At 33.4% G+C, this 12075-nt stretch overlaps 1 protein-coding gene across 7 annotated transcripts in view; it reads left to right on the forward strand.

Annotated features, from left to right (window-relative positions):
- Window positions 1-12075, forward strand: part of THOC2 (THO complex subunit 2) — an 89045-nt gene that overhangs the window by 32334 nt on the left and 44636 nt on the right. For 6 of the 7 annotated variants that reach the window (XR_008914558.1, XR_008914561.1, XR_008914559.1 and 3 more), the window contains exons 14-17: window positions 4512-4544; window positions 8243-8284; window positions 10145-10275; window positions 11784-11885. Coding sequence is in view for 3 of the 7 variants with exons in the window: in XM_056808981.1 (XP_056664959.1) it covers window positions 4512-4544; window positions 8243-8284; window positions 10145-10275; window positions 11784-11885 (308 nt within the window). In the remaining 4 variants the exon portion in view is untranslated. The remainder of the gene's footprint in view (window positions 1-4511; window positions 4545-8242; window positions 8285-10144; window positions 10276-11783; window positions 11886-12075) is intronic. The other variant, XM_016426630.2, reaches the window with a different exon arrangement.

Consider the following 12075-nt stretch of genomic DNA (forward strand, 5'->3'; position numbering starts at 1 on the left):
CAGAGCTGAAATTTTGTATTATTATAATATAAACCATAGTACTTTTTCAGCCACTCTTTTGTACTACCTACCATTTATAATGTTTCTATGGGAAAACATACTGAATTCTAAACTGATTTATATTCTTCTGGGATATAAGGTTTTTTTTGGTTATTATCTGTTGTACTATTAACCTATCTGTCATGGAAGGTCCAGGGCTATTGCTCCTGACCTCTTAACCGTGATGTTCACCCTGAGTCCCCTTGATACTTAGTTGTGATAAATTGTCCCAGACACTTCTGATGGCTTTGTCTGAGGAGTTGCCCCCTTTTCTGTTACTCAGAAATTAAATACATGATCACTTAGTTGTAAGTGATACTTGCACTAGACTTCTTAGTTTAGATATGGAAAAGCAGTAAATGTAGAATTGTATTCTGTATTCTGTGTTTTTTTTTTTACTAGTTTTATGGGAACAAGGGAATTTTCTCTTTCTAAACTGTTTTCTCACCTAAGGTAAATGGTCTAGACTGGATGATATTTTTTCTTTTTTTCCTTTTCCCTTTCTTTCCTTTCCTTTCCTTCTGTCTTAGTAGAAAGGGCTAGGCAATCAGGGTTAGGTGATTTGCCCAGGGTCACACAGGTAGGAAGTGTCTTGAGATCAGTTTTGAACTCGGGTCCACCCAACTCTAGGCCTGGCACTCTATCCACTATGCTACCTAGTTTCCCCTGGACTGTGTATTCTTTAAGGGTCCTTTTAACTCTGATACTCTCTGTTTCTGAATAAAACTCAGTCCTGAGCTAAATAGATTTTTTTTTTTAAAGTCATAAAATGTATTCCTTTTTAAGTTCATAACACAAACCAGCAGTTAAGGTAGTTAGATTTTATGTGGTCAATGAAGTAGTTATTCTACCTTTTTAATCCCCGTGAAAGTTGTATTTTGATAAATGTTTGATTATGATACATATATTAAAATTTTCTTATGTAGCTTTTTAGGCTTTTTACTTGTGGTACAATTGTACTTGAAGTTTTATTCATGCTTTTTTTTTCTTAATATTAATTATTTCTGGGCAGAAACACAACCCCAAATTGAACCTTCCCCTCCTTCATGACTAGGAAAAAGAGCGAAGCATAAATATTCCATACAGTGACCTTATCTGGCAGTATATACACTATTCTGTCCTTATGGTCTCTTGCTTCTGAAATGAGGAGGGAGATGTATTTCATTATCCCTATTTTGGAACTTGATTTTTTTTAAGTACTGGGTGGTTTGAGTGAACTTTCCATTTATATTTTTTGTAGTATGTTTATAATCTGCTTATTTCACTCTATTGCAGCAGTTCTCAACCTCTCACTTTGTAGCAATGAGAATACATAATGCATATCAGGTATTTACATTCCAAATCATAACTGTAGCAAAATTATAGTTTTGAAGTCGCCACCAAAATAATTTTTTGGTTTGGGGTCACTGCAACATGAGGAATTGTATTGCGGGGTCACAACATTAGAAAGGTTGAGAACCACTGCTATTGTCTCTTAGTTCCAACATTCTATTATATTTTTAGAATTGATGGTCATCCATATTGTTTCCAACTCATTTGCTCCTCTGAAGAGTGGTGCTATGAATGTTGGTCTGTGCTGGACCTTTGTCTTTCTTGGGGGAATTGGGGAGGTTACTGCATGAAAGGATATGGGCAATTTAACCATATGTATTCCAAATTGATTTCTAGAATGAATGGTTGGGCCAGTTCACACCTCCATCAACAGTATGCCTGTTTTCTTATTGCTTTTCCAATATCATCCATTGCTGGTTTTTTTTATGGGGGTGTGTGTGTCATGTTTCTTGTTTTTATGGGTATGATATGAAACTTAAGTTATTTCATTAATTTGAAACATTTCTTTCACATGGTCATTTATAGCTTGCAATTTAAAAAGTTGTTCTTTTGAAATCTTAAGGAATAGCTTTTGGTGTGTTATATATTTCTTGATTTGGCTGCTTCTAATCCTTTAGTAGCTAGTGTTTTTTCTGTACCAAGAATTTCATCATGTTTTAGGATGAATTTTCATGAAGATTATTATCTGTTATTCCAGGAATATAGACTTCACCGTTATGCCAACAAATTCTATAAGCCTTGTGTGAAGCTAGTCATCCACAGTAGATCACATTGTCTGGTCTTACTGAGTAAATTAAAGACATCTGTCATGGTTTTCTCCCATTTGTTCCTCCACACTTCAAAAATTCCTTCTCTTTGACTCTTCCCTTCTTTTGCTTTAGACTCAGAGGATGTGATTTATCCTCCTTTCTTGACTACTTGAACTGTATCTTGTTTTCTATCCCCTTTGCACTTTCCTCTTTTCCGGTTTTTTTTCCCCCAATTTTCATTTCATTTGACTTCTCTCTCTACTACTCTAATGAAGTTGGTTTTTTTAAAGGCCACTGATAACTATGATGTTAGTCAACAAATCTTCTTTTGGTTTTCTCCATTCTTATCTTCAAACTTTATGTTCCATTTGACATATTTTAATGGCATGTTTTAAGTATTTTCACTTTGGGGCTTCTACAACCATGTTCCTTTGTGAACTTAAGTGATTGATGACTTTTCCATTTTCCCCCTAAGTTTCTACTTGTCCTTCAGGCTCTGTCTTCAGCTATTTCATACTGCTCTCTATTTCCATCCCTTAATTTCATTCAATCCTCTGATTTTATATTTTGCCTCTATATAGATAAATTAGTATCTTTTGACCATCTTCCCAGGTGCTTGAGCATTTGGAGTCATCTTTCTCCTACTCTAGAATCTTTTGCACCTGTCCCAACTCTATACCTTGCTTCTGTTTATTTTAATCCAGGCCCTCATCACCTTTTACTTTCCAGTCTCTCTTCCTCCACTGTCATCTTCTCTTTCTAAATTGTCCCTCACTGTTGCTAGAGTAATTTTTTCAATGAATAGGTCTAATTGTGTCATTCCTATATCAATGTCTTCAGTGGTTTCCCATTTCCTAGGAGTTAAAATAGTAACTACGTAGTCTCATATCTATAGCTATATATGTTAATAAAGATATATTAAAATATATATTACCTACATATAATATCAAATATGTGTACATTTAAACCTTTACCTTCTGTCTTAGAATCAGTACTAAATATTGATTCCAAGGCAGGAAAGCATCAAAGTCATGTCTGAGTCCAAATTTGAACATAGGACCTTCTGTCTCCAGGACTGGCCTTCTACTATCTAGCTTCAATATAGCATCACATATTGGCAGGCTTATAGGCCACCCTTCTCATTTTACAGATGAGAAAACAGGGGAAGTGACTACCCCCGTTCACATAGATAGTAAGTGGCAGAGCTGGTAGTCGAACACAGATCCTTTTGTCTCCAGATCTACTTTCTGGCTTCATTTTGTATTTCTCTGTTTACTATATATTCCTGTGAAACTAGTTGAAATATTCCTTCATAAACTGGCTAAGATACCATCTATTCCATGAATACTTTCTTCCACATTTATAGTTCTATTACATTCTAATGAGTGGTATTGTATATATCTTCCTCACTAGATGTTCTTAAGAGCATGGACTAAGTAATTTTTCATCTCTGGTATCCCTAGCAGAGTACACTTGTACAAAAGTAGGCATTAGATAAATTTTAACTTGAATTGAATATAAATGAAATATTTCCAATTAGAAATAGTTGTATACATTTATTTTGTTTGATAATGGGTAATGGGGGTTGGATTTCAAATGGAAAAGAATTGTAGGCAAATTTATCAAGTTTATTGTCTGTATTTTTACCTGCTTATTAAAGACAAATGCATTTAGTACATAGCTCCTAATATTAAAAAAATCCCCCAGTTCTATTAGGGTTGGATGTGTTTTTTTCCTGATAAGAGCCTAGAACATCTTAAAAACAAATTATAGATCTATTTGTAGCTTGAAAGATAAGTTCCTTAAATGTGTGTGTGTGTGTGTGAGTGAGAGAAGAAACCTGGACTTACAGAGATGAGGAATGAGGATTTTTTTGTTTTATAAAAGAAAGAATTTTATTATGGTGAAAGACTTGCTTTAAAATTACTTCTATCTCCTTTTCCTCATCCCCCCCATACCTGCTTTTATATGTCCTTTATGAAAGTGCTTAGGGATAGCAAGGTCCACCTATGATACAGTCAAAGTTTTGTAATGTTGTAATTTTCATTTTCTATTAATGAATGGATTAATTCAACAAATCATTTTCAGTATAACTAGTTATGAAATTAGAAGTACAATAATATTTTGTCTTTGTTCTTCATTTATAGTTAAGCCCTAGGCAATATTCCCTTCCATTGAAGCCTGCAACTTTGCTCATTAAAAGGAAGTTAAACATATGTACTCTGTTAAATATAGAAATATTTTTCTTACTTGTATAATGTTTATAATGTTGTATAATGTTTTAAATGTTGTATAACGTTGTAAAATGTTGTAAATAACCAAACAGTGCTCTCAGTTTATATTTGGCTTAATAGTATGATCTAGAAAGATGTCTCATATCTTCTTTTTTAGGATTATAGATTTAGAATGGAAGTTCCCTTGAGGGTAAGGACTGTTTGATTCTTTGTATTGGTGTCCTAGCACATGTGGTCCTTGGCATATGACAGTGATGGCGAACCTTTTAGAGACTGTAGAGACTGAGTCCCAAAACTACAACTTTCACACTGTATGTGAGCTGCCCCCTTATCCTAAATGGGGGAGGGAGGAAGCTCTCCCATTGGGCTGCTGGACAGAGGGATGGGTGATGAGAAATGTCCTCAGGTGTGGGTGGAAAGGGAGAAGGGAGCAGCCCCCTCCGGCATGCTCCGGCACGTGTGCCATAGGTTCGCCAACACAGGCATATGATATTTACTTACAGTTGATAAAAAAGAACCTTGGGGTCCATTTAGTAAATTAAATCCCCATCTCTCCTTTCACAGATAAAATTGAGACCCAAGGAATTTAAATTACTTGTACAAGTTTCCATGGTAGTTCTGTTTTAAGGGCAGGATTTGAACTTATATCCTCTGACTTCATAGCTTTTGCTCCTGCCACTATATCATGCTACTCATTTTCCTGATTATCTGAGTTGCTTGTTTAATTATTCTAAAGAGATTAATTTTTTATTTGTTTTTTGAAAGCATTTTTTTTTCAGCTGGGAATGTTTTGAATAAGGATTTTAAAACAACCCAATTATCTTTAATTTTAATAGTGTAAACCTGGTCTGGAAATTGTTTTATAGGAAAAAAATGTAATCAAATGTTTTTTAAAAAATTGAGCATGATCAGAAAAGATTTGCTATTAATTGGGATGCTTCTTTAAATAAGTGATGGGTAATTAATTTTATTTAGCGCAAGTTTTTACTGGTATATTAGTCTGAGCCAAAAATGAATTGTAGAAAATAATACTTTTATTATGGTTTCTTTATTCTCTTGGTAAGTTTTCTTAAAAAATAGATGTATATGATGCCAACAAAATGATTTTTGGTACTTAGAGTAGATCTTGAACTTTTTGAGATTACCTGACTTAAGGCCCTACCTTTAAAGAACAGGTTCTTTAAAAAAAATTTTTTTTTGGTGTCCTACATCTCTTTAACAGTTTAGTGAAGTTTTTGGACTCCTCAGAAAACTGTTTTTACATGTATAACATAAAATATACAGAAAAAAATTATATTGGAATAAAGATATAAATTTTCTCTGATTCAAGTCCTTGTGAAAAAATTTCTACTCTGGAAATCTATCAGTGGATGTCCATTGAACCCCAGAAGAAGAATCCTTGCCCTAAAGCAGGTTTTATTGTAGAATAAGCATTGGGCTAGGGATTGGGAGACTAAAGTTGATTTCAATCATGACTTCTTAAAACTTTACTCCTTGACTTTTCCAAATGCTATGGTTTGCTGTGGTAGAACTGACTTTTCCTATTTCTACCCAGTTAAAATTTTTCTGTTCTATTAATTGCCTAATTCATAGAATGGTGTTTAAGTCCTTTTCCAGTTTGGTTTCTACTTTTGAGTTTGCAGCTGGTGGATCCTGGGCCTCAGCTTAGACATAAGTTATTCAGTCAGCAAATATTTGTGAAACACTAATTGATTTCTAGGCACTATGCCAGGTACTTGGAGTATAAGGATAAAGAATGAAATAATCTTTACTTAAAAGGAACTTACATTTTATTAGGGGGTGACAGTTAAATAGCTTTAAATACAAAGTGATTTTTGGAGGCCAAGCACTAGCAATTGGGAGAGAGGAAAAAGATTTCATGCAGAAGGTGGTGTTTTGAACTAAAGAAACAGGCTATATGAGGTAAGAGGTAAGGAAGGAATATATGGACATGGGGTATGGGAGTGTCCTCCAGCAAAACCTTCTGTTCTAGGTTCTCTAGTAGGCAGGTCACAAGTATAGAGTCCTTGCCCTTAAGGAGCTTACATTTTTAATGGAGGAAGACAACATAAAAGGCAGATGAAAGGAGAAGTAGGGAAGGGACACCATCTGTACTGTGGCAGGGTGATAGAATCTAGGAGAGTCAGAAATAACAGCTGGAAGGGAAGTGCAGAATGGCTGGCCTATGTTTGTCTCCATAATTGTGACCCTGGAAAAGGCTCACCGATAGGAAAAAAAGGGCTGGCATAATAGAGAAGTATTCCAGGGTGAAAAGGCCCCAATTACTGAGGAAAGTTCCAAGGCGACAAGGCAGTGGAGTCATTCTTTTAAGTCTTAAGAGTCAGAAACATATCTGGGAGAGGAATGAAGCATGGCTGGCCTGGATTCATTCCCCACATGGAGGGTCTTCATAGACTTCTTGCAGAAATTCCTTAGTTCTTTCCTTGTTATTATTAATCCCATTTTATAAATAAGGCAACTGAGGCAGACCTTGGTTAAGTGACTTACCCTACCCTAGGGTCACATCAATAAATATCTGAGGCTGGATTTGAACTCACTTGAAACCACACTTTTATCTTGCTGATTACTTACTCTTAACTCTAACCCAGGGTTCTTAACCTGGCTCTTGTGAACTTTAAAAAAAAAGAAAAAAATACACATATACACACATATAGTAATAACTATTTTAGTACAATTTATTTTCTTTGTAATCCTATAGATCTTATACATTCAAAAACATTATTTTGAGAAGGGGTCCATAGGCTTCACTAGACTCCCAAAGGAGTCAGAATACCAGCGGAAAAAAACAGATAAGAACCTTTTTCCAAGTCTAGGATTTTCATTGGGGTTTAAATTAGTTGAGTTTCTGGACCATTAGAACCATAATTATTTCCATTTCTAGGATAGGTTTCTTAAACTTTTGGGACATACGGCATAGTGCCAAGTCATGTTGTCTATTTGGGAATTTTGGTAGACCTCTGCTTCTCTGTCGGGGGGGGGGGGGAAGGGGGGAGAATTGTTTTCATCATCTGTTCTCGTATTAATCATTACCTTAAATTTGAATTTAGTTGCCTTTTTTCATTTATATTATTATAGTTGTGTATCTTTTTCTACTGGTTCAGTTTTCTTGCTTCTGAATCAGATTTAGTTTTCTTGCCACAAAATCATGTCATAAATCTTAAGTTTCTCTGAATTCATATTTTCTTATGGTATAATATTCCATGACATAGATCACAGTTTTTTTAGCCATTCCTTCATCAATAGGTACTTATTTTCTTTCTAGCTTTTTCCATTCATTTTTTCCAGTTTGGCTTGTATAATTTTCTTAGATTTGGTTTCTGTCATTTAGTATTAATTGTACTTTTCACACCTCTGTTTTCCCTTCCATCTTTTTGTGTTTTGGAAAAAAAATAAGATTGATGCCAGCTTTGGATATTCTGCCACTTAAGTATTGTGCTGGCTAAAATTTGTCTTTAGATTTTCATTAAAATACTTTTAATATGCTTTGGTTATTGGTGAAGTTAACAAATGTTGGATTAAAATGTATTTATTTTTCAAATGGGATATTTTATATATAATGTTAATTTAAGAATACATAGAAATTGAGGGAGATAAAAGTGTAAAAATGAGACAGCTAACTCAATTTTATTGGTCCTGAGAGAAGTCAAAATTACCATCATCATCTCTGATTTTTACTTCATAGAATTTTTTAATCATGCTTATTTAACTGAGTATTTTAAAAATTCCCTTGGGTGTATATGTAAAGAATGAAATGACTATTTCAGGGCATCAACTAACTTAATATACTGTCTAATAGGGAAATGAATTATGACATAGTTAATAGAAAACAATTTATACTGTTTGATTTTTTTGTTTGTTTGTTTTTAGTTTCAGGCTGATGGAAGCAAACAAGAAGAAAAAGAGAGAATGGTAAGAGGCTAGGAAAACATAATGAAATAACATTTTATCTAGGTATAGCAGAATACAGAACATTTTTATTGTGACCTAGTTATAGCCATATGTGAAAAAGTGCTCCATAATATTTTAACATGAAATATACTGTTTTTGGAAGGGTAGGGTGTATTACAAAGTGAGTTCTTTTAGATTAACACCCTCTTATTCTGTTAGGTCAAGGAGTATAAAATTATAAAGCATCATTCACTTTGTTAAAAAAATACTTTGTCTACTATTCAATAGAATGAGGGAATACAATCAGAGATTTGAGTGGATAGATGATGATGGAATATTCTAAAAAAGAGAGGAAGGTACTATTGACAGTGGGTGGAGTGGAGATTATTTTCTCATTTAGTAAGTCTGTGCTTTATAATCTACTTAGTTTTTCATATATTTCTAAATAAGTATCTTGTTTATACAGTGATTTCTGAAAAGCTGTGTGTGAGATAATTTAAAATTCATTGGCAGTAGCTTTTTATTTGAAGGACACTTAATATATTTCTTGAACATCACTTTTTAAGCTTTTTTCAAGCTCCAAGAATGAGCAATTTGAAATCTGCATAAATTACCCCTAGGTGGCACCTTTGCAGTTTTGGTAGTTACAACCTGTATTGCATACTTCTTTAATTGGGGACTAAGCAGAGAATGGTGTCATGCTTTTTTTTTTTTTAAGAAGAAAATTCCTTACTACCAAGACATAAATTATGTAACATAGAAAACTAATTCCTAATAAAGGTTAGAACAATATCATTTGGATATATAGATCGGGGAGTTATTTATTTACATGGGAATAATTAATAATTATTAAAAGGAGGAAATATAGAGATAGCTTGAGGCAATGGTGGGTTCTACTGAAAGTTTTTAAAGTATGGAGTGATTTGGTTATATTTGTAGGCAACCTGGAAAGGAAAGATAAGGAGAGATTAAAGATTTGTAAGAGAGATGGGATAATCACAGTCATAATCTGTTGGAGAAGGTGAGGGGACAGAACCAAGGGCACATGTAGAAAGGTTGTCCTTGGTACAAAGAAGAACCACTTTTTAATCGGAACTTGGTTTAGAGGAGAAAATGGGTGATGTTGTTGAGTGTTTTTGAAATGGAGATTGGCGAAGAGGGAGCTTATTGTGAATGGCTTTGATTTTTCTCAATAAAGTAAAAAGTGAGGTCTTTAGCTGAGAGAGAGAACAGGGAGATATGGAAAGTTTGAGGAAAAAAAAGAGCAGGTTAGGAGGAAAGTATTTTTTGGGAATGGCTAGAGAATTAGAGAAGAGTTTTTTTCCCCCAAGTTCTATAAATTTTTTTTGGTAGTTTAATTGGTAATGGCATTGGTAAGTAAATTAATTTAGGTAGGATTGTAATTTTTATTATATTAGCTTGGCCTACTCATGAGTATTTAATGTTTTTCCACTTGTTTAGACCTTAATTTATTTGTGTGAAAAGTGTTTTGTAATTGTGTTCATATAATTCCTGTGTTTGACTTGGCAAATAGGCAGATAGATTCCCAAGTATTTTATGTTGTCAATTACAGAAAAATAACAGGATTTCATTGTTATGAGGACCTAATTGAGATTGTATAATAAATTTGAACCATGTGGTTTCATGACTTTCTCCAACTTTGTTCAGCAGCACTTGAATAGGAACAGAAGTGGCAAATGGAAGGTGGTAAATAGAGTAATCCAGGCATTAGGTTTGAAAAAGAAATTATTGTAGAAATGGGTGAGGGATTTGTGAGTAAAAGATTCTGGAATCAATCTGTTTAACTAAAGGTTTAAGATTGCTAAGTGAAGGAAGTGACATCTGAGTAAGGACAATGGATTTTATTTTCTTTTTTTGTAGGAAATTTTGCTTAGCTGTTTGCTGACTATTACAGATGAGGTGCTACTTCCTTCTCTTTCTTTGATGGATTGCAATGCTTGTATGTCTGAAGAACTATGGGGAATGTTCAAATCATTTCCATATCAATACAGGTAAATATCAATTTTTTTTTTGAATTTGAGCCCTGTCAATTTTGATGCATTGACTTTATTAAAATCATTAACAAGCATTCGTTTTCTCTCTCATATATTGTCCCCATTAAAAATAAAAGAAGAAAAATAGAACCTTTCTAACAAATGTTGGAAGCAAAACAAATTCCCACACTGGCTATGTCCAAAATTGTTTATGTCTGCACATTTTATCTATTCTTAGGAGGATGGGTATCATTGCTCTTGTGAAATCAGGATTATGTTAATCCAGATTCTTAGTCTTTCAAAATTGTTCATTTTTATAATGTTGTAAGACTATAAGTTCTTCTTCTGGTTCTTCCTACTTAACTTTGTATCACTTCATATAAATCTTCCCTTTGTTATGCCAACAATAGCATTCCATTACATTCATATGCCATAGTTCCGTTCCACCATACTCCCATAGTTTCTACTTTGCCTCTCATGGGGTCAGGGAGCTGTTTCAGTACATAATGGAGCTTTTTCTTCCTTTCTGTGCTATTGCTTGGTCAAAGTGGGTATGCACAATTGAGTAATTTTTTTGGGCCTAGTTCCAAATTGCTTTCAAGAATGCTTTGACCAATTCACTACTATACCAAAAATGCATCGTGTCTTTTTTCCTGCAGCCTCTCTAGTATTTGTTATTTCCTTTCTTGTCACCTTTGCCAGTCTGATGAGTATAATGTAGATCCTGAAGTTTCTTTAATTTGCATTTCTCTAATTATTTGTATAATTTAGAGCAGTTTTTTCCTGTGGCTATTGATAGCTTGATTTTCTTTTGAGAACAATTTCCTTTGACCTGGTGATTGGCTTTTATTCTAAATTTGAATCGGTTCCTCCAAGTATCCCAGAAGTCTTAGCACAGCATTTATAAATTGCTACAAACTTATCAAAAAAATTTTTAAAATTATTTAATTTTTAAAATATTGCCATGTGCCTTAATAGAATTAAACCTAATAACTATTTTATGTCATTCATTGCTCCAAGTTGATTTTTGAACATTGTAAAAACTTGTATTAGTTATAGCTCATTGCATTTGTAATTCTACCCTTAAGATCATCTACAGAATGAGATTTCAATATATGCTTGTTGTGATAAGAAAAAATGTAATGGAAATAGATCAGGTCACCAAGTGACCAAATGTTAGGCCATCCACTATTAATTGACAGGTCTAAGAAAATGTCATGTAGAAACTGTTGCATATGTAATAATACATAATAACAGGGTGCTCCATCTTGTCAAAATTAAAAATAAAAAAATTAGTTATTTAAAATTCACTAAATGAGCATTAAAAATCTAAATAATTAGATGATTAAAAATTTTTTTGGGTAAGTTTGCAACACTTATATTTCTGAAGTTTTTATAGCTTAAAAGGGCACTTAGATTTTTGTTATGGGACATACTTAATATCTTAAAAATGAGACATCAGAAATTTGTCATGGATTGCCAGTAAGCTTATTACATTTCTTCTCTGTACTCTCTTCTTCCTTAAGGTATCGTCTGTATGGTCAGTGGAAGAACGAAACTTATAATAGTCATCCACTTTTGGTAAAAGTTAAAGCTCAAACAATAGATAGAGCCAAATATATAATGAAGTAAGTTTTTTTTAATTCTTATTTTTGTTGGGTGAATCATAGTAAATTTAGGTAGCTTAAGTATAAACATAAATGTTGGTATAAACTCCATGAGTCAACTTCATATTGATCTAGTAGCTATTTTTATAACTGACGTAATAGACTTTGTTCTAAAATTTCACATTTACAAAGACTGTACATCTAATGATTC

This window comes from Monodelphis domestica, chromosome X (genome assembly GCF_027887165.1).
Source record: "Monodelphis domestica isolate mMonDom1 chromosome X, mMonDom1.pri, whole genome shotgun sequence".
Classification (NCBI taxonomy): Eukaryota; Metazoa; Chordata; class Mammalia; order Didelphimorphia; family Didelphidae; genus Monodelphis; species Monodelphis domestica.